The sequence below is a fragment of the Sinohyriopsis cumingii genome, chromosome 19 (assembly GCF_028554795.1).
Source record: "Sinohyriopsis cumingii isolate HCF-2022 chromosome 19, ASM2855479v2, whole genome shotgun sequence".
NCBI classification, from domain to species: Eukaryota; Metazoa; Mollusca; class Bivalvia; order Unionida; family Unionidae; genus Sinohyriopsis; species Sinohyriopsis cumingii.
The window spans coordinates 59,412,831-59,437,087 of NC_142979.1; the positions used below are offsets into that span (position 1 = coordinate 59,412,831).

Consider the following 24,257-nt stretch of genomic DNA (forward strand, 5'->3'; position numbering starts at 1 on the left):
ATCGGTCAAACAAAGAACATAGACCCTGATTTTCAGGTGAATTAGGCTACAGCAAATTAGGGACCTTGTTTGCAGTTTGACTCCACTTACTAAGCAAGCATATATGGTACTGAAATAAATAGCAATGCAAAGAGTTAGAGTTAATTATAGCCTTAAATGCTGGCAGTGGAATAGTAGCTTAGTAAACACTTAAAATTGGAACTATTTAGAAATAATAATACCAATTCATGCAGTTTATCTCTCATAAATAAACTTCAAAAACATTGAATACAGCTCTAATAAGCCAAGGTTTAGCCAGATGTCACTTCTTGCAGTACAAAAGCAGTTACATGATAATGTACCAAGTATCTGTGTGGAAGAAAACATAGGTAGAGTAGTATCCAGGTATAAGTGTGTGCATCTTCAGTCATAAACTATACACGAACAACCTGAAACTGTTCTCAGTCTTCATGCATTTGGATAAATGTATTCTGTAATCACAGCATATTTGTATATTTTACACAAATGGTTATGAAATGCATAAAAAATCTTTTTCAACAAAAGTTGTTCAAAACAATTTTATTTTAAGCATTTGTCAGATGTTGCCAGAATATTGCTCCTGCTGTAAGCAAAGTCAATGTTTTGTAATGGTGCATCTGGTGAACTGGTCAGTATGGCCTGTTCTGTCGGGACGAGCCAGGAGAGTACTTAATCACTTTGAAACCACTCAGATAGAGCCATATAAACAAGTACTGCCTGAGTTAGTCTAGATCACTTAGCCATTTATGCATTCTCACAGGCATGATTAACATCTTTATGATTAAAACTCTGTCTAGTATCACAAGTTTGTGTTTTGCAGTGTTTGCAAAATACCCAATTGATTCCCAGAAAATGCAGTTCTAGACATGGGTGTAGAATACTTGATTATTAAATGACAGTTTGCTGCAGTCACCTGAGATCAGTTTTTGACTTTCGATGTTTTCTGCCTGATGGCTTTAGCTGAGAAGCTGGCCCCTTGGGGCATGATCATGGTCATTATTGATTCAAATGTGTATGTATTTATTTATAGGGTTTAAGGGCATGTCCTCACAGTCCTTGCTATATAGCCATAGTAAAAAGCAAGAGCTGGTTTCAGAAATGGTAAAAGACACAAACGGTGCTGACATACCCAGAAAGGCAGACCTCTGCAACCAGAAGTAAATATGCATTGTAAGACAAAATGGAAAGATACTGCAAAAGCTTGAATAAAAGTGAGATGACAAGAACTTGTGAAACTGTTGTGTTGGAGTTGTTTGACCTCTTTATTAGGAATAAATTTCAACCCAGCTTGGCTTACTGGAAATTGTTAATTGAAACAAAAATAATAACCCCATACATATGTGCTAATCTTTATGTCACATAAGTTAATCCACTTTAGTGAGAAAGAAGTCTTCAGGTATATTACACATTTGGTAATTTTGAGTTCATCAGCAGTTCTTAGTGCTGCCTGTTGACAACACCTTCAGTTAATCCATACAGTACAGTGGGTAATCAGAGTGATTTCAGTCTTGAGTCTATTCAAAGACCATATTTTTTAGTATGGGCAAACCATTTCTTAGTTTAAGTTCGAACTTGAAAGTTTTATATTCATCAACTTGAAAAATAAGTATTTAGTATTTTAATGTTTTTTTTTTAAATTATGAAAAATATGGTATTGAGAAAATTGGAGCCACAAGATATTAGGTTAAATACTATTATATAATCTTGATCTTTAACATTCATGCTCATGATATCTGTTCTTAAATACTCCAATATTTTCTGCAGATTTTATATGCAATGGAAGCTTATGTCATAGAACTGTATCAATGTAATGGAAGCTTTTCCTGAATTGCTCTGCAGCTGGTTTTGATGGATGACATTTTTCCATTTGATGTTGACCTCTGTGGGTACAGGATTGAATATGGCCTGAATAAATCAGCTTCATGTAGACATATATAGTACAGCTCACCAAGTTTTTTTGAAACCCTATACAGTACATCATGGTAGGGGATTTAACACCCTCCACTTTGGTTCGTTGGTAGAGGGATAAAATATCTTAAGCAATTTTAGTTTTTATCAGTAATGCTTTAGAAGACTAATTAATAGAGCATCTAAAATAACACCTGCTGCCATTTCTGTTGAAGCTTAAATTTGCCAGTTTCCTTAATGAGTTGAACAGTAAACAAGAGCTGGAAGAATATACATGTACATAGTAATGTAGAATAATGTGTCAGTAGATAAGTATTTAGTTTACTGAGTAGAGTGGGTTTGGATGACAATGCTTTACAAATTTTGACAATATGGTCAATCCATTATAAATTATTTTCTGTTGATAAACCTAAAAGTTTTTTAATTGAGATTTATTGCAAGAAATTGTCATGGGTCCCCTTAATTTGCATAGTTTTTATGATGTCTTTGATGTCAGATATGTAGTTTATTAGCTCTACTTGGAACCAGAGGAGCTGATGGCTGACCTGTTGGTTAACATGTCGTCATCCTTTTGCACAAGTTTGTTGGCACTACTCCTCAAAAGCCACAACTTTTGCATGCACACATTAGTTGTTCCAAGATGAAGATAGTGCCACTCAGACATCCAGTACATATGACTGCCACAGCAGTCATCTTGTTGCAACTATCCTGGAATGCAGGGTCATATCAACATGGTGTTTTCACTAAAAGACTTATTATGATTTCTAGTTATACCTAAATCAATTTGATGTTTGTCAGATATTGTAGTATCATCAGTTTTCATAGGGGACCAATTGTCGTGGTTTTTGTTCTTGTCCTGAACCACAAATTTAAATCCCCAACAAAAAATGAGCCACGTAGGATGATGCCCCCCTCCAAGTTTTCTTATAGTGTTTCATTCCTAGAGATTAACACAGCTACTAGTATTTGATAAATCAAGGTCAATACTGTAATCTTGTACTTAAATATTTGCTTTTACATGTGTTTGTTTTATTGTATATATTTTAAACTTTTGAAACAAGAATTATAAATAATTTTTTATTGTTTCCATGCACACGTTTGATAAGGTATCCGATAGCTGTAATTTTACACTCTCATCCTTAAATCAATATGTGAGGTAATAAAGGATAGAGAAAAAAAATAGAGAAAAAAGCATAAGGTAATCAAACAATAGTAATACTGAAAATGAAAGAAAAGAATAATAAAAATTAACAGTACTATATATGAAAATTACATTTAATACTTATTCAAATCGATCCTTAATTCAAGTACAGCTGTTGTTGAAACATTTAAATCCTTCTGAAAGCACATTTTATTTTATTCATGCATTTTTAATCCAAAAGAACGACAATCCTGTAAAATACTATAACTGTTTCTTGAAACACTATTATTAATTAAACACTATATACATTAATTACGGTAGAGTATTAAAGCTCATCCTTCACAGATTTTTGGACAACGCAGATGTATCAACATTGTGTCAATCAAGTCTCATGGTACTCACAAATGCTTCCTGGGTAAATAATCCCCAAATTGCTGAATTAAACAAGTCCAGCTTTCCCAAAACCACTGATAATTAGGTCCGATCTTTCACTCATTGTCGCGAGCTGCAATTATCCATTGGGCATGAATAGGATTGATTACTGCATGAGGCTGCAAGGTTTACTAATACTGTGCACTGATAGTCACCAGTAACATCTTTTTCCATAATGGCATCCATGACCTGTTTAGCATACCACTTGTGGAAGTGTGGCTTTAAGTTGTCTTTAATAACCGATTTTTGTAGTGTTGTTGGCTGTGTCGGCTTCCTTTGATGTTGAGCACTCAAATGAAAAAATGCCAAAGGTGATCAATCTTGACAGGTGTTTTATTTATGCTCATAGAGATGGAAGTATTGTTTTAGTGTTGTTGGTTGTGTCAACTTCGACTGATTTTATTCACTTGGTCAAAAACACCGTGTAAATATTGAACTTCCCAGGTCTTTGATTTGTGCTCATACAGGTGGTGGAATTGCTTTAAACATAAAAGTGACCGCCATTTTGCGTTGGCATAGTTTTATTTTTTTGTATTCTTTATTTTGGGTTGTTGTTGTTGTTGTTGTTCTGGGGTTTAACGCCATTTTCAGCACAAGATAGGCCATATATGGCGGCCAGTATAACTGGTGGAGGAAGAACCCTGGAAAACCCAGGAAAGAACCACCGACCCACAAGAAGCTACTGGCAGGCTCTCCCACGTACCCACGCTAGCCGAGCCTTGGACTCGAACATACGCAGACAGAGGTGAGATGGCAGTGATCCGGAACGGTGAGCGCTTTAGACCACTCGGCCACTCGGGGCCCCTTTTATTTTGGGTATTTGTAGAGGTTAAACCATGAAATTAAATACCTACTAATAAGCAAACTTTGACATGCAAAATCATAAATTTAAGTACCTACGAAAATGCCTTTTTTTATATACAAAGCTGCGAAAAATTTAGTCCAACGAAAATAGATTATAATACAGTATTGGATTTGGCACGAAAATGCCCTTTTATACAAAACCACAAAAATTGAGCGTAACGAAAATAAATGATACTACAGTATCCAATATGGCCATCTTGGAAGTCTTGTTATTACAACTGATCCTAAATCGAAAGTCTTATTGACATGGTTTTCAACAAAGATTTCTTATGGTGTCTTGTTTAGCCTAAATTAAAATAATGCCAATCTGACATATCCTAAAATCTTTTTATTTCTGCTCTAAAACTGAATCAATATGAAGTTGTCACAGAAAGAATTCAAATGATGTTGGGCCCCGAGTGGCCGAGTGGTCTAAAGCGCTCTCCATTACGGATCACTGCCATCTCACCTCTGTCTGCATGGGTTCAAGTCTTGGATTCGGCCAATGTGGGTATGTGAGAAAGCTTGCCAGTAGCTTCTCGAGGGTCAGTGGTTCTTTCTGGGAATTTCCCGGGTTCTTCCTCCACCATTAATACTGGCCGCCATGTATAGCCTATCGTGTGCTGAAAAATGGCATTAAACACTACAACAGCAACAACAAATCAAATGATATTGTTAATCCTAAATGAACTCTGTGCCAATCTGAGGTGGAATATGGCCACCACGGATGTGCAGTCTGTATTGCTCAGAAATATCAGAGATGGTTTCAGCACTCAGCAATTAGAAAGAAGAAATGGTCCTGAATCCCGGGATGTTCTTTTCTATTAATACTGAATAGAGCATCACACTTTTTGAGGGATTCATGCCATCATTTATTACCATCTTAGTATATTGTGCTCATCTTTAAACTCTAATAAGTTCTCATCTTGTTTAGATAACCCCAGCATCACAACTGGATGTATGTAAAGTTGCATCATTGGCAAATAAATCTGTACATTGGAATGCCTTATGTAATGGAATATCATTTACATAAATAAGAGAGAAGAGAGGGCCTATAAGCAGACCCTTGATGGACCACATAATAAACAGTACAGGTTTGTATGTGAATATTGCCAGTGGCTACTTGTTAAGATCTTCGATTTAGGTTTGATCTAAATCATTTAAAAAAAGAATTATGAAATCTGTAACAATTTAACTTTTGCAGCAGAATTTATTGATCAGCTTGATCAAAGGCTTTCGGAACATAAAGAAAAACTATCTGACAGAATTAAGGGTGAAACAATACACCTGTGCTGCATACTGATATGTATCATGATACCTAATTACCATGCATTATTGATACACATGTTACCTTGAGAATTATCATCTTGGGAAGGACTGTTAGTGTTAGAATGGTGGTGCCATTTCATGTGTCAACAAATTGATCACATTTCCGGTATGCAAATTGCAAAACAAATCAAAATTTGTAATCAGTTCACATACCATTCCCATGAATATAACATTTATTATTTAGATGCCAAGCTTCATTGATCTCAGGGGTAATATGCTTGAATTTACATTTTATAACTGCTTTTTTTTCCATTGGGGTATGCTTATCTAAGACAATATTCAATAACTGATACCATGTGTGTGAGGCAAGGTTTTTATCAGTTATATTGCTAACTGTGTGAAATGGCTTGCAGGATCAATGCATTTAAGATCCTTTCCTAATCAAATTGTTAAAAAAAGTCTACTTATTTGGTTTCACTATGATGACCATTTTTAGTCACTTCAGGAGAATAAATAGTTACATACCAGATTAGGTGTAGGGCTACATGCTTAGAATGCTGGACTCCAGATTTAGTTGACAGACCATGGTGGGTCAGCAGCTTTTTATGTCCTTCAGCAAGTCACTTTACTGTCATTACCTAACAACAAATCACTTCACTGTCATTGCCAAATGAGTCACTTCACTGTCATTGCCAAACAACAAGTCACTTCACTGTCATTGCCTAACAAAAGGCAGTCATTTTTCTGATCATTAACAACTCCAGTTGAATTTTAAAAATCCCATACTATTTCACACTACATATAGAGTACCTATTGCTGTTTTACATCATTGGATATCAGGACATGAAACAAGTTGAAGACTTGTTGGCAAATGTTAGACAGTAAGCAGTAGTTTATGTAGGCATGTTGTGGTTAAAGTCGTATGTACACCTGTATGTGCTTTGGGAGTAAAGACAGGGAAAGTGCAAGATGATGATATTAATGTGCTGCTCAAGTCTGCTGGTTAGAATTTTGAACACAGTTCACACAGAAGTTTAAAGTATAACATAGTCATCTTATAAAATTTACATGCTACAGTATAACAGCTTTCCGGGGCCCCGAGTGGCCGAGTGGTCTAAAGCGCTCACCGTTACAGATCACTGCCATCTCACCTCTGTCTGCGTGGGTTCGAGTCTCAGATTCGGCCAATGTGGGTATGTGAGAGAACCTGCCAGTAGCTTCTCGTGGGTCGGTGGTTCTTTCCGGTGGTTTTCCGGGTTCTTCCTCCACCATTAATACTGGCAGCCATGTATAGCCTATCTTGTGCTGAAAAATGGCGTTAAGCCCTACAACAACAACAACAACAATAACAACTTTCCGTACACATGGCCTCTGCTAAGCTTTGCACTTATCGCCAGTTATGATTTTTTTTTTTAAAGCTGTGCTTTTTTTTACTGACTGGTAAAAGTTGCTGGTGATACATTTTTATAATTTTTTATTTTTCATTGATATAAGCGACTAGCTACTTAATACCAGTTGTCACTATCTGCAGCAGTCAGTGGGTCATGTTGGTAAATGATGAATAAGTCGTTATTTGAACATGATTGCAACTAACTGCAAGCTGTTTGTTGGTTTTGATAAGCAATTAAATGTGATTAGTAAGAAATAAGGAATGATCAGGAGATATACTCAATTGTTGAACAGATCAGCAAAAAGATTGGGTGTCATTTGAATGTGTTGTTAATTTATATTGATGGCAAACTGTGAGTGTGAGATGTACTTAGGACTGCTTAGGTGGCGCTCTAAAGTTTCGTATTTTGCATAGAGTTAGGATTTTAAAGAAAAAGAATTTCCCTGGCTTTCCTCACTGGTTATACTGGCTATTTAAAAAAGACCTTGTATATCTTGGGTATAATTCAAAGAACCTTTAATTCCCTTTATTTTGGTGTATGATTGATGGGTGTACTATGGGTTATAGAGTATACAGCTTGGCCTTTCTTCAGATGTGCACCTTTCAAAAAAGTGCTAGCTCTACTTGGTCATTTTCACTTCCTGAACTTCACAGGTAAATTGTATAAAAAAGAGCCGATAACTTTTTTTTACATTTTATATATATGGTAATTCATTCATTGCACTTTCAGAAGCTGGTATTGTCTAGTCTGGCAAAATTCATTTTCCCAATTTTAATAGCTGCTATGTATAGTGTACTTTAGACTAATTCAGACTGATTTTTTAACACAAGGGAGCAGTCATTTTAGTTAGCAGTGTGCTTAAATCATGTAAAGTTTCCAAAAGTACAATATTCAAAGAAATAGCATCCACATTACATTAATGTAGCATATAGGTATGCCAACATTCTCTCCATTGTGCATGTTTTAAATGCGAACTACTTCAGCTTACATACGTCACTCTCTCAAAAATACATGTTAACTGGTGAGTGCCCCCACAAGGATGCCAGTCATTGACTGTAAAGAGCCTGAGTCGCTTATATCAATGAAAATTGAAAAAATTTACTTTATAAATAATTCTTTATCAAGCACAAAGAATGTGGCTAATCTAGCTCTGAAAAACAAAGATTTATATCAAGCTGCATCTGAGGCAGCTACCAGGTTAACTCTTGCCCCTATTTCTACTGCAGAATGTGAGAGGGTTCAGTCCTCAGAATCTGATCAAAACAAACTTACGAAATTCTATGGGTATATCTACTCTGAAAAATTTAGCGAGAATTTCTATTGATGGGCCCAGTGTTGAGAATTTTTATTTCAGGAAGGTATTTAAGAAATAGTTTGGGTGAAAAATAAGGTGGATAGTGATAAGGTTTCAGTGACATTGTTCATAAAGACTAAGCAGCATTTTGTATTATCAGTTAAAAAGAAACATTTTTATTCATCCATGCTTTTCATATGCTATACTTTGAACTTTACATGTATATAATGGTACTGTATTGTTATATTTATTAGTTATTCTTGTGCTTTAAAATGTAATAAAAACATGTAAAAACTGTTTTATTGTCATGTTTGTATGTATAAAAAATGTGGCTAATATATTATTATGCATTTGTTTAAGTCTCTTCATCATGGCTTAAAATGGCTTCTATGACTGAAAAGTTTCTGCAGATTTTTAAATTTGGTGAATTTCCAAGGGAGGCCCTGCATACATAGTCTTGAGAGCCTTAATTGTGAAGTACATCCAGACTTTTAAATCTTGGAGGATAAAGAAAGCAAAACCTTGTCAAACAAAACACTGATCTTTGCACATAAAGGGTTTGAGGCAAACCCAGTAAATCGAAGTGGCATTAATCATTTTCATTTCCTCATCACATCAAGATGTTTTTGTTGTTTTTTACTTTTTGGATGTGTTAGATCCATTCCTGTTTAAGGATATTTATTCTTTGAGAATATTAGTATATTATAATGTATCGGTTGATTGTGAGTTAGTAAATGAGATTTGTACAGGCAGTGGAAACCTATCCCATACATTTTTATTTGTTTTTGTAGGGGAAGATATAAAGATTGGATGTAAAAATCAATTTCATCAGAATGACATTTGAGTCATAACAGTATTGTGGGAATCCTATACTATGGTTTTAGATGTGTAGGGTAAAACTGTGAAGCCACTTTCATTGAATTGTAACACATACTATCTATGGAATGTGGCCAGAAGCCAGTTGTTGCTAAAATTTCAGTACACAGTAAATTGTTTTTTGTATTTTTTTAATTAACATAATTTTTGTTGACCACAGATTAGTACATGTAGCAAGACATTGTCACTTCATTTGCTGAGTCTTGTGTTGTTGTCATCAGTTTCTTAAGGTTTTGTTTAGAATTTCCCTGCATTGCTCTGATCGTATTCTTGATATAAAGTCCCAAATCTTTATGTTATTACACATAGCATATCGGACTGAAGTTGGCTTGTCTTGTTGGTTTTAAATGGACTTCTGCTACATTTTTTGGCTATATCAATCCAAGGAAAATGGGTGCTAAGTGCCATTCCCAAAGCCATACGCTCCAGGCCTTGATAGGTGTCTTGAATCCTTAATCCTTCAATTACAAGACTTGCACTGTAACAACTAAGCTGCAACAGATCCTTGCCAGTATGAAGTTTAAGAACTGGTGCTTTGACCTTGACATCATTGATATCAGCATCAGAAAGTATAGACAGCCAGTTTTAAGCAGTGTTTCCCTTTACCCTCATTTGCGCTTCATAGACCCCCAAATTTTTAATTTGACCCCCAGTTTTGACACTAAGGAGATTTTTGACTCTCAGTCTTGCACCCCTAGGGGATACACTGGTTTTAAGTGTGTATTGATGGTTTTGATTATGAAAGAACTTTGCATTTAAATTTGACAAATGTTTTCATTAGAATAACTTTAATTTATACCTTCGTACCCAGTCTCATAGCTTTATTAGTTAATGGTCAGAACTTTGCGATTAAAGTTCACATTTTAGGTTTGCTATGATAGCATGTTAAATTTTGTGCTTAAGGTTTTTATTAGTTTCATAGGGAACTAGGCAATTAGATTTCTTTTATGTATTAAATAACGTGTTTAAGCTGATTCAATACTTAGCAACAATGGAAGATTTTTGAAGTCTTATACCTTCTGCACTACTTCCTGCCTTCAAATGAAATTCTGGTGTACTATAAGTCTAAAATTTATGCTGTGATATTCTGCAAATTCCTATCTTGCCTATCACACCTGCTTAAGCATCAGGGTGAGCTGCATGTATGTTAAAAGTGACAACTTCTGCAAATTTGTGGAAATGCCAGTCCACATTTCCTCTTACCTTTCTTACTTCATTTTAAATATGTTGGGTACTGCTTCGGTGGCTTAGTGGTTGCAGCATCTGCCTCAGATGCGGGAGGTTGTGGGTTCGAACCCCAGTCAAGTCATACTAAAAAGACTTATAAAAATGGTACTAACAGCTACCTCGCTATGTGCTCATCATTAAACAAGGTTAGTGTTAGGACTGGTCTGGCTGGAGTCATAATATTGTGACTGGGTGAGACATCATGCTACATGTTTGCGGTATGATGTCCCAGTGCAAGACATCACTATAAACTGACACACTGCCAAGATCATAGTGATGTGACTGAAAAATTGTTAAAGCTATGTTAAAAATCCAAATCACACACTCACCCAGATATTTTGGCATTTATGTTGGGGTGGGGTCAGAGTGCATTGGGTAATTGGAAGTTGGCTATACGGTGCATTGTTAGCATAGGTAACCATTTACTACTGGGCCTAGCAGACTTAAACATCAAGCCATACCTCATGAAATTCATTTAGAAGATGTCTTGTTTACAGGCAGGACAAGGAGTGTTGATGAAATTTGCCATTTGGTGGTCACATCACTACCAAAATTGTGGAACCTATGATGTCGGATATCCAGTAGTTAATGACTCCTACAAAAAATATTTTCTTTCCAATATTGTTTTACGAAATTTCATAAAATAACCTCCAAGATATTTTTCCTGTCCCCATTTCAGGTGAAAATGACAAAAGTCTCCGTGGCCAAATATCTAGCTGGAACACTGTATATATACATCAATGTATAAATTAGTAATATATATTTTTAATAATATCGAAAAGCATATGCATTTATTGGCACAGTAGATTTTAAAATAACTGATGTGGTTTTTCAGATTAATTAAGAATGTTAAGATGATGAAATCAGAATTAAGAAATATAAATGACTGCTAGTGAAATCAGAGTCTTGAGTTTTCATTCAGGCTCAGAAACAATTTGAGCTTTGTAGTTTTTAAGACCCTCTTTAAAAGCATTTAATTACAAGACCTTGCATTTCTTGGCTTTACAGTGAAATCTAGGATAACTAGGATGGATTAATATCAGAAGCCTAAGGTTTTCTTTCTCATGCAATCATTTTAGTTGAAAATCTGTTCAGTTTTTCCTGTAGCTTTATTAGGTCACATAATGAGCCTCTAAAAGCTTGGAGTCTTACAATCCTATTTGTCCAGTCTAGTGCTATTGTACAAAAAGTTTTTACAAACCTGGAAATTCCATGATATCTAACCTCTTAAGCCATCACAGCTTTTTCAGGATTTGAAAGTTTGGACATCCCAAGATTTCTCAGAATTTTGAACTTAAAGGTAAAAGTTTGGATAATTAATCCAGGCAGTTTTGCCTATGGAGTCGCATAAAGTTGCTATATGATTGCATCATAATGAGTACTACACTCTTTGGTCAGAACTAGGTTTCTGTGTCCTTTATTTCCCACCACATTGACCTACCTTAACAGTAGTAGGACAAAATGGTAGTGGACAAATTGGTACAGACAAAATGTTAAGTGGACATAATGGTATTGGACAAATTGGTATGGATAAAATGGTATGGGACAAAATGGTACGACTGCAATTTTATTAATACAGAATGTAAAAAAATCAGACAAGTTTTTACTAAATAACGTTAATAGGCTGCTATTGTGAACTGATCATGGAAGATTTATAATAATTACCTATACAGTGTACAAACAATTTTAAAAAAAATTTAAAATAAAAAAGGAATTCAAGAAATATAAAGTGCAGACTATAAAGCTACATGACAAAAGACAAGTACAAAGCCTCTGACTACTATAAAATATTTTAGAAAAAGAAAAAATAAACTAAAAAATGTCACACGTCCAAGGCATACTCAAATAAAATTTATCATATGAGGTCAAACTTTTTTTAACCTAGTCGCAGTCAGATAACATTTATATGGGTTGAATGCACAGGTATATTGACATAAATTGCTTTTAGGTCATGGAAGACTGATTTTGTTGATTCAAAATTGTTGCAAATTTTTTCAGTCATTAAAATTGCATTGAATTACTATTTGGTATCATTGCATTTTGTAGATGAGGCATAAGTTATTTGCAGTTTCACTTGAGTTTTTTTTCTTCTAAAATACAATTAACATTTCCGAATTTACACGAATTTAATAAAAAATCATTTGTATTGGTATCTTTTTCAGTTAGTTTATGGGTGCATGAATATTTTAATAGGTGTATAAAAATTAAATTTTATTATGATTTTAGGTAATTATTATTTCCATTAGCAAGTGAAATTCTAATATATGTACCATTTTATCCTGTTTCGTCCCATACCATTTTGTCTGCAACATTTTATCCATACCATTTTGTCTATACCATTTAATCCTAGTACCATTTTGTCCCATACCATTTTATCCATACCAATTTGTCCAATACCATTATGTCCACTTAACATTTTGTCTGCAAGCATTTTGTCTGGCCACCACCTTAACCATTGTTTTTGCATTGTTTCTCAGACACTTTGCAAAGTAGTCATGTAATTTAGTGTGTAGATCCATTATGATGAGTAATGCACTGAAACTAGGTAAATTTGACCTATATTTCACACTATGACCTGCAGTGATGTTTGTGTTTTCCTCAATTTCTTGGAGACTATTTACTTGTAGGGTCTGGAGCCTTGGTAGCACACTGTATAGAACATCATAGTTTGTAATCCAAGGGTCATGTGTTCAATACTTGCCCAGGACAGCTTGGTTTTTGTGCCGTAGTGCTTTCTTGGGAAAAGCATTCAGCTTCCATTTCTTTGATACTATATAGCCAATAATATGTTGAAAGTGATATTACAGACCAACAAACAATATCATGTGACTTTTTTATAGATGGTTCATGAGAAGTACAGTGCTTATGTTTCACTCTCCATTGATTAACCACTGGATTTAACTTCCTGTTGTAGACGTTAGTGCCGAAGATTGCAACTTTGTAAATAGAATGCATCCTAATTGGATGTACTGGGTACAGTACACTATTTAGATGGTGGGGAAAATGCTTTGTAATCCAACCATACCTCCATTTGTATTATTTCTTGTTTTCTCTTTTTGTTTCTTTAGTTGTTTTGGCTTATTGCTTGAAATTCTGTCTTTAATCATTATATTTAGTTATATTTAGTCATGAAGCTTTTAATCAGACTTGTCACTTTGAGTCCAATTTTAACATTGCAAAGAGATTTTGCTAGAGATAAAATAAATTATGTCAAGTAAAATTCAGTTTGTCTTTATATTTAAAGAAATTATATACAGCTTTGTTTTCTGAGGGCTCTCACACAAAAATACAAAAATCCGTTTATCATGAAACCTGGCTAATATGAAATTTCGTTTTTGACTTTTATCAAGTTGGCACACCTGATAGACAAGCAATCTCACAGGTGTTTCACATGATAGAAAGTTACAGTTATGTTGGATATGTGTACCTTTGAGTTTCCAATGATATTGTCATATTTTTATTTTGCATATAATGTTAGTGCCTATTTTTCATTGCAGGTGGAAGAAATACGGCAGATGATAGACAAAATAGCGTCCAATGTAGAAGATGTCAAATTAAAACATAGTGCAATATTATCAGCTCCACAGACAGATGACAGTAAGCATTGTATTACTTATAAGGGGTGGGAATTGTGCTTCTCTTTCCTCTTCCTCATGCATGTATGTGAGTGGGTGTTTGTGCTATGTACCATTTATGTGTATGTAAAAATGAGTGGGGAGAGAGAGACTGCTTGTTGGTCGTTTCTGTAAATATGTTTTGATTAAGTGTTGGGAAGTGCATTTGCTTGTTTAATAATCTATTGGATTGTGGAGTAAAATGAACTGCACAAACCAAAAATGACAGTAAATGTATATCATACAACAATAGATCTTGGTAATTTTGCAGTTAGTCATTGATTTGCACTGGCTTGTAGTAGAATGTCATACAGAAGTGGCTAATGGAAGCTATTTCATGTAGAATAATTGTCCCCATCTCTCTTTCTCTTATTCTCTCTCTCTCACTTACACACACACAATTTTCTCTTCGTAATATTACCTGGAGGATTCACTACGTGCAATGTCTTGTTTCTTTAGCTTTAATTATTGCAGATGAAACCTTCATTATTCATTTTGGTACAAACAACATTCAATCAAACCTGTCATCAGGGTCACCTTTAGTAAGCAACCACCTGTGTTAAGCAACCACAGTTTCAAGGTCATTAAACAGAATTGCTTAAGAAAACAACATCCATTATGATTGTACAACCACCTATGATGTCAGAACATTTTCTCACTTCCCAGAAAATTTCATATTTACAAATTTCACATAGGAAGAAAAAAAAAATGAAAATTAATGAAATAAGAATTTCATATTTACAAATGGTGATGGAGGAGGGCCAAGTGTTTTTTTTAAATACTCACCCAATTAGGCAAGTGGCATTTTGCAGATTCTGTATCATTAACAGTGTAGGGTGTGTACAATTTATGCAGGGCAGGTAGAAGTTTCATTCACTGTGACCAGCTGTACAGTTATCAAGCCCTTCTTTCCAGAGGTGTTGGTTTAATACAGGTTTAACAATATTTCAGATCCAACACATGAAAATTATTACTATGCAGTGTCTGTTCTAGGAAGAGCATTCTGGGATTATGCTAAGGTGGGCAAATCAACCTAGTACATGAAAGTCACAAATATTTGCAAATCCTATCATTATTTTTTCATTACATTTCACAATTTTCTTGAAAATCACACCTTTTTATGTGCCCATCTTATGTCAGGCATATTATGGCATTGTCCAATTGTCTATTGCAATTTGTTTGCTTTGTGAAACTTTTCTGAAGTATGTACATGTATTGTGACTAGACATGCCTCGAAGTCAAGCTCACAGCTTGGGAAAGTGTAATTCTGTGACTTGTACTCATATCTGGGCATTATTATGGAACTACTGAAGAAATGAAACTTGGTGCAAATATGCACCATGACTTGACAAGGTGTCAAGTACCATAGGTAAGCCCCCCACCCACTTAGGTGAATGTCACTGCAAAGTAAATTTAACTCATGTATCTTTATCCAAATTTTGTTCTTGTGAAGATTTGTTTGTGAAACTTGAACCATTAATATATCTTATCTATACAGAGTATCACATAACATAGCCATACCCATCTCAAAGGTCAAGGTCACAGTCATAGCAGGCAAAAATATAAATCTGTAACTAATCCGTATACAGGTATCATATTTAAACCATTGAAGATATTTAAGTGAACCATAAGCCTGTGATATAGCTTGACTTGAAAAAGTCTTACACAGTACATCAACTCAAGGTCAAAGTCACAAGATGAGATAATCTATGTCATTGACCATTTTCTTTATACATGGTGTTAGTTCATAACTCCAAGAGATAGTTTGGTAATACTTTACACAGGTTTGCACCTCATTATGCTATAGCAAAGTCCCCAGCTCAAGACTCAAGAAGAATAATAAGAGGTCACACAATGGCATATCATGCAGAATTTTGAGAGCTTTGTTTTCAAATGGAGGGGAGTATTCCACCCTTTCCCCCCCCCCCATTTTTCATTCACACTAATAATGAAACATTTCTTGGACATACTGACAGTGATATCATACTGCATCTTTTCCAGTTCAGCATAGACACAGTATGGATGAGCAGTGGTAATGATGATGATTGGAGAAGTGTTCATCTTTGTCAGAGTGGATACATACTCTGACCCACCATTATGTTTTCCTTGATCAATGACTCTGAATAAGATCATAGTGGGCTCTTTTAGCCACTTAAACAAAAGGCTGACTGTTGTGTGGTTGAAGCAAATTCATCACTGGCACATGTTTACATATTTATCTGTATAGCACACCCAACCCTGAAAAGCATATATCCTCATAATTCTTTGATGTAGTTTACATCCAGATCTACTGCTGTACTGTATACATGTATATTCACACAAGTTGTATCCAGCTGTAGACAGATATGGCATTTGTTAAGAGTAATTAGTTAACAAAGATTATAAAACTCTGGTCTGCTTTTGCATTATGGAACATTAATATTTTATTTCACAGCAGCAGAATTAGCAGATTCTACAGCCAACATCAATTTAATACAAACAAGCAATGCCTGACACAGTTTTAATTTCACAACACTGGCAGGTAACAGTTATTTCCAAACCTTACTTACTGTCAAGACTGTAGAATGCTGGAACTGTGCTGTGAGAACACCATGTGAATGGATATCAATTGCCTGCCTGTCATTAAATATTACACCTGAATTCTTCATTAATAGTTCACACCATTTCGACATTAGCTGTATCTGAATCTGCCAAAAGATTTTTATTTTCTTGTTGTAGTCTTTTTACCTTTTCCCACATTTGATCACCTTTGGGGCCTCTACTCAATTCCACTGGTCAACAGTGAAATCATTACTGACTTGAAAAGGCCCTAATCTGTAGTATTTTGGTGTGCCGAACACGAATATAACCGTGAAAAATTTGTATTGGCTCTCGTTTTGAAGATATTCATATACCTCATTTTCTATGTTTCACTGTGTAAATTTCTCCAGTAGGACTGCAGCAACATCCGGAATAATGATGTAACATTGCATAATACCATCATGCTCACATCATCCACAGTTGATTGCATCATTTTCTGATGCAATGCAATACTAATGCCATGCGGCTGCTGAAGTAAGTTGACGTCAGCAGTGTACTATACATGTGTAGGCCTATTATACTAATGCCAGGCGGCTGCTGAAGCTGACGTAAGCAGTGTACTATATAAAGCCCAATCAGATAGGTTCAGCATTTAAAATATTTTAGACGTTGTGCGAGACAGTTCAAGCTACTGTTACATAAAACTTATTATTTTATCCATTTACGTACAATAAAGAACAGTAATGCCTCGAAAGTGTGTTAATACCGCGGACAATTTTTGCTATATTTGTGGGGAAGTGACATTTGCCAACCAGAAGAAAAGTATCAATTCTCAAGTGAAGAAGGCATATCATCTTTACTTCGGATGCAAGGTTGGTGACCAAGACAAGCCTTGGGCTCCGCATATATGCTGTGCTACATGTACAACACAGCTTTCACAGTGGTTGAATTGCAAAAGGTCATCAATGCCGTTTGCAGTCCCAATGGTGTGGAGAGAGCCAAGCAACCACCTAAATGACTGTTACTTCTGCTTGGTTCCTCCTCTTTCCGGCGGAATAACGAAGCGAAAGAAGTCGAGAATAGTCTACCCAAACATTCCGTCTGCATTGAGACCAGTTCCACATGGTGAGGGACTTCCTATTCCAGAACCTCCAGCAGAATATTCTCTTGATTCATCTGACGAAGACAAAGGTGAGTCGACCTGTTCTTCTCCTGGTCCATCAGCATGCAGTGATCCAGATTTTCACTGTGGTGCATCATCAACCCCACACAGAATAACACAGGAAGAACTAAATGACCTGATTCGTGATTTGGACTTATCAAAGAACAAGGCAGAATTGCTAGGATCAAGACTCCAACAATGGAATCTTCTAGAAGAAGATGTCACAATTACTGCATATCGAAAGCGCCACCAGCAATTGGAGCCTTTCTTCAGAAAGGAAAGTAATCTGATATTCTGTTCCGATATTGAGGGCCTCATGAATGCTTTAAAAATCACTCATGACCCACAAGAATGGAGACTATTTGTGGACTCTTCGAAACTGAGTTTCAAGGCTGTGCTTTTGCACAATGGAAACATTCTTCCATCTATTCCAGTAGCGTATGCTGTCCACATGAAAGAGACATACGATAACTTAAGGCAGCTACTGAATTCCATTGAGTATAACAAGTACAGCTGGCACCTCTGTGGTGATTTGAAGGTAGTTGCCCTTTTAATGGGACTGCAGCAAGGATATACAAAATACATGTGTTTCTTATGCGAGTGGGATAGCCGAGCAAGGGAAATGCACTACATGAGGAAGGAATGGACTCACAGGCAGAATGTAGCCATTGGAGAGAAGAATATCCAACACCCAGCTCTGGTTGAGGCTCAGAAAATCTTGCTACCACCCCTTCACATCAAACTAGGTTTGATGAAGAACTTCGTGAAAGCCATTGACCGGACTTTGCCAGCATTCCGATACCTGCATGAAAAATTCCCTCGACTCAGCGAAGCAAAGATTAAAGAGGGAGTTTTTGTGGGTCCTCAGATTCGAGAGCTTTTCAAAGATGACCGGTTCAACAACTTGCTGGAAGGTGACGCGAAACAAGCATGGAATGCTTTTCGCCTAGTTTCTACAAACTTCCTCGGAAATGTTAGGGCAGAAAACTATAAGGAACTAGTAGAAGACATGTTGATGAAGTATAAGAAACTTGGCTGCAATATGTCTCTAAAGATTCACTTCCTTCATTCCCATTTGGATTTCTTTCCTAGCAACTGTGGTATTGTTAGTGATGAACACGGCGAACGTTTTCATCAAGATATCGCAACAATGGAACAAAGATACCAGGGAAAATGGTCCACTACAATGCTGGCTGACTACTGCTGGACACTCCTCAGAGATGCTCCCGAACAGCTGTACAAGAGACAGGCGAAGAAATCTAAGATGTAGTCAATGACTTGATTTTTTATAGGTAGGCTATTACAGTTGACCTTTTACTATTGGAATGCATTTCGTTATGTAAACATTAATTTCTTGCAGATTACAAAAAAACTAGAGCCAATTTTGCAATTTGACTGTCATATTCGTGTTCAGCACATAAAAATTGATAAGAATTGACTAATTTTATTTCAGTAACATGACTTTTGTAAAAATTTGTTGTCCAGTGTTCTCATTTAAGTGTTATTGGATGCCTTCATTTGATTGTCATACAGGTGTGTTTTGACACCTCTGCAACATCCAAATGGAATCATGTTTACAGTGATTGTTGTTGTTGTTGTGGGGTTTAACGCCATTTTCAGCCCACGATAGGCTATACATGGCAGCCAGTATTAATGGTGGAGGAAGAACCCAGGAAAACCCTGGAAAGAACCACCGACCCACAAGAACATACTGGCAAACTTTCTCACATACCCACATTGGCTGAATCCGAGACTCGAACCCACGCAGCTAGAGGTGAGATGGCAGTGATCCGTAATGGAGAGTGCTCTAGACCACTCGGCCACTCGGGGCCCCCTGTTTACAGTGAATATGAGCCATTTTGAGCTGGTTTTTGTAGCATCACCTCTGGGTTAAACCCTGTTAGGAAGTACATGCATTGTAGCTCAATGGTCATCATGTCAGTCTTTCTTGTTATTAAAAGTAACTGGATCAGATTCTCCACTCAAAAAATGGAAGCTGTGGATGATTAGAATTATATTTATGAAGGCTTCTATAGGTCAGCTATAGGCTCATGTGTCAGTGTAGGCTACACTGATATTTGATAATTTATCAACTTCATGATTTGGTGATGCAGATGTAGACTGCAAACCAGTAGTTTTCAAGGTTGAGAAGCAAGGGTTGGTCAGTCAGTTTCACTGACTTGATGATGAACAAGTTCTCTCATGATATTAGAGATGCAAAAACAATCCTTTCATGAAACATAAAAATGAAACCTGTCTATAGGTAACAGATGTGTACAGAAAGTTAAAATGCTTAAAGTTTATTTTACTTGACATATACCCCACTGTTAAAATTTTTGCACAGAAGCCTATGCGCACTGAGTCATTTGGGTAACAGGTGTTATATTTAACATGTTCTGCACAGTGTGGCTTGGGCACATGTATATTGACAGCCTGCAAAAAGACTGAGGTCAGGGGTTAACTTGTATTTCTCATTACAACTATAATCTTCAAGGTTGTAGTTATTTAATAATGAAGCTTATCAGTCACTCTGTCAGTATTTTGTTTCCACAACATAACTTTTCTGGGAATTAAGACATTTCATGCCCAGGTGCTTGAGTGGTTTTATAATGGTGCTCACCTTTACAGAATACTGATATCTCACCTCTGTCCGTGTGGGTTTAAGTCTTGGTTCAACCAGCATGGGTATGTGAGAAAGCTTGCCAGTATGTTCCCATGGCTTGGTGGTTCTTCCAGGGTTCTTCACCACCAAATTTACTGGCCACCATGTATAACCTTTCATGTGCTGAAAAATGGTGTTCAACCCACATCAGCGGTTTTATGCTAATGAAATATTGGTAGTCTCATACTTGAACCTTCCCGAGGGCTGCATGAGGGCATTTTTGATGACCAAAGGGCTGCACCACCTTTGTTATCTCTCATGACACTTTGTGATGCCAATCATTTTGCAGGCCACCAGATACACTGGCTGCATGTTTCAGAACCCTGCTCTTGACAAATAAGCTGTTGAGGACCTCTACAACTTTGTTCATGGCACTAATCTTCCTTTATTATCTTAGCCCCAAAACACCGTAATCGATGATACCCATGTACCTTCATTACTCAGTCAAACCTTTGACAGGTCCTTTTGCAACACAAGAATTTAATCAATATTTAAGATCAGTTATGTGGTAGTGCCTGTCTTTAAAGATGACACCTGCCAAAATGTCATGGTCTCTCAAGATACATGTAGGTACTAACACAATGTAAGCAGTAAATCTGCATTGAGAATATCATCTCTTAAGGCAAGTGGACTCTCTTGGCATTGATCTTTCAGGACAGGTGTTATTATACTAGTATATAAAATATGAGTCTTTTCCAACATTTTCAACTTTTGTTCAGTTTTTCGTGAAAATTGGTTACAGGCATGAAATTCTGCTTGCTTGTCTTACAATGTTTGTTTGTTAGCTGGGCTAGTGAATTGTTGTCCTCTGAATAAGCAAAAGAACTATACATATTAATGAGGTGATTTTGCATCATATTTGCTAAGATTGTTCTGTTCACAAAATTATATTTTCTGATTCAATTTTGTTCAAGCTTGTAGTATGGACCTAGGTCTTGAAGATCTCCGATGAGTTTCAAATGAATGAGAGCCACACTTTTTTGCAGAGCTTGATATCAGAGGAACACATCTGTGACATTCAGATGAATAGATGAATTCAGTTGTTAGTGAGATCCACACATGATATTAAATGAATTTTATTATGAGTGAGATCTGTGCTGAATGATGAACTTCTGTAAAAGATGATATTTCTGACCCAATTTTATTCAGACTTAATAAGTTTGCTATAATCAAGATGTTGGATGATTCAGAGTATTCTTTAGTATAAATTTTTTTCTGCATCAGACATTACTCATCTTCCTATTTTTACTCTCTTCTGAGAGGAGCTGTGGTAGTGTATTGGTTAACATGTTGGACACATAATCAGAAGGGTGTAGATTTAAATTCTACCATTGTTTCATCCTCAGCCAGGATGATATGTCATTTGGCAAGGCACTTCGTTCCATTTACCTCCACACTAAATTACCTACATGATGTAAAGCACCAAAATGAGCCAAACCAAACATTTTATATTTACTCTCTTTGGGTGTGGGGCCCCGAGTGGTCTAAAGCGCTTTCCGTTACGGATCACTGCCATCTCACCTCTGTCTGCGTGGGTTCGAGTCTCGGATTCGGCTAATGTGGGTATGTGAGAAAGCTTGCCAGTAGCTTCTCGTGGGTCGGTGGTTCTTTCCGGGGTTTTCCCGGGTTCTTCCTCCACCATTAATACTGGCCACCATGTATAGCCTATCGTGTGCTGAAAAATGGCGTTAAACCCTACAACAACAAAAAATCTTTGGGTGTGCATCAATTTCGTAGATACTTTGATTATGGCTTGGAGAGAAAAGTATTTTCTCATGTGGTTCCTTTGGATGGTTTCTAAATGCTTTGAAGACTTTTCTATTTTATGTGAAAATATTATCATATGGCTAGGATTGTTTATGTTAGAATTGCTGATCATATCCTATTGTGAAGTACACTTGAGCCATGATTTATTGGTGCTTGCTACAATTACCTCTAACCATTTGTGTCCTACAGATCCTGACTTCTAACCGTTAGAGTCCCATAAGAGCTATTCATATGGTTTGTTTTTAATTCAGTCTTTGCACACCACAGGTCAAATTCCAATCACTGATTTTTTCTTCTTCTTATTGTTGTCAACCAGTTTTGATGTTTGATGAGGTAGTCGATGCTTTCTGAATCCATACTGTATCCCAGTTTCTGTACAGTGGCAAATTCAATTAAACTGTTTCCATGATGAAAGGAATTAAATGCAAGTAAAAGACTATAAAGCAAAGATTATAAAGCATGCTTCCCCGTCTAGCAGATTGGCAATAATAAATGCTTTGGTATCTCCCTGTGGCAGAATCCAGCCCATAATAAAGATTGATCTTCCTCTAAGCCTGCCTCATCCTTATAATAAACTCTACACTAGTCTGAGGTTTTATGTGAGCTGTGATGGAATCTTTGGCTTCTATTTAACAGTGGGAGAGTACAAGCGCAAAGAACATGGTGTAACAAATGCAAATATCTATTAAGTGCAAAGTTAGGCCAACTTGAGATTCCAATCTGACCAGTTCCTGTGTGATTGATTATTTACCATTGAGCTAGAGATGACATTATTTTGAGCAATTTTTATGAAGCCATTTTTCAAAACTGGATATAGGTCTGCTCTGCAATCTAAGAATTGCGCTTTTATAGGATTGCCTGTTCCATTATCCTTCATCATTCCACACATTCGCACAAGTTTGTTATTGCTGGTCCTAAATTACTTGGGGGATTGCCATAGAATTTTACACACACACATATTCATATTCATCTCATGGTCTAGTTGTTCCTAAATGAAAATGGTTCTACTCGGATATCTAGTAGTCACAACAGCAGCCATCATGAAAATCTTATCACTACTACTCCTGAATGCCTGGTCATAGCAGCATGGGGTTTTCACTAAATGACTTATGATTTCAAGTTTGTGAGTTTTAGTGATTTGGAATTTTAACATAGCTTTTTAAAAAATTTCAGTCTTATTGCTACAATGTCTGCAGTGTGGCAGTTTATAGTGGTTTACCACTGGGGCATCGTGCAGCAGACATGTAGTATGATGTCACACCCAGTCACATTATTCTGACACCAGGCTGACCAGTCCTAACACTAACCTTAATTCTGAGTGCCTAGTGAGGCAGCTGTTAGTACCAGTTTTATATAATAATAATACATAATGAGGACTTTGTATAGTGCCTAATCTTTAGAAGCTCTAAGCGCTTTACAACATTAGACAACACCTATAACATAACATATATAATGATATGATTACAAAAAAACAAATACCATGAAATTAGAAAAACATAAAATACATGCTGAAAATTTTTAAGGTAGGAAACATTATTAGGTCTTTAAGTTTGTTCTTGCAGTCAAAATAAGTGAGCTTCAAGAGTACTCTTGAATGGGATCACTGTGTCTTTGTGTCTAAGTTATTGGGCAATTCATTCCATGTTGCTAGGCCCTGGTATGCAAAAGAATGTTGTCCATATGACTTCGTTTTCATAGTGGGAATAATATGTATGTGATAGAAGAGGAGCGTAAGTATCTTGCTGGTGTGTACACATGGGTGAGGTCATATAGGTATGTTGGACAGGAGTCCATCAGTGAAACATAGCACAGAGAACAAATTTTGTGTTTGATTCTTGATCAAACGGATAGCCAGTGTAGGATACAGAGCAGTGGGGAGGTGTGCTCTGATTGTGGTACTCTAAGGATGATCCGAGCAGCTGTGTTTTGAACTTTTTGAAGTTTCTGGAGTAGATATTGAGATGAACCAGACAGTATTGAGTTACAATAGTCCAGTCTTGAAAGTACTAATGAACACACAAGTGTTTTAGTGGCATCAGCTGAAAGATACTTGTGAATGGAGCTGATGCGTCTCGGCTCAAGATATGCAGCCTTGCATATGTTCATGACATGTTGATGCAATGTGAGAGTTGG

General features: G+C 36.3%; 1 protein-coding gene across 1 annotated transcript in view; it reads left to right on the forward strand.

Annotated features, from left to right (window-relative positions):
* LOC149775789 (syntaxin-like) overlaps positions 1-24,257 on the forward strand; it is a 124,003-nt gene that overhangs the window by 22,673 nt on the left and 77,073 nt on the right. The window contains exon 3 of the mRNA XM_089943548.1: positions 13,897-13,996. Coding sequence (XP_089799674.1) covers positions 13,897-13,996 — 100 coding nt within the window. The remainder of the gene's footprint in view (positions 1-13,896; positions 13,997-24,257) is intronic.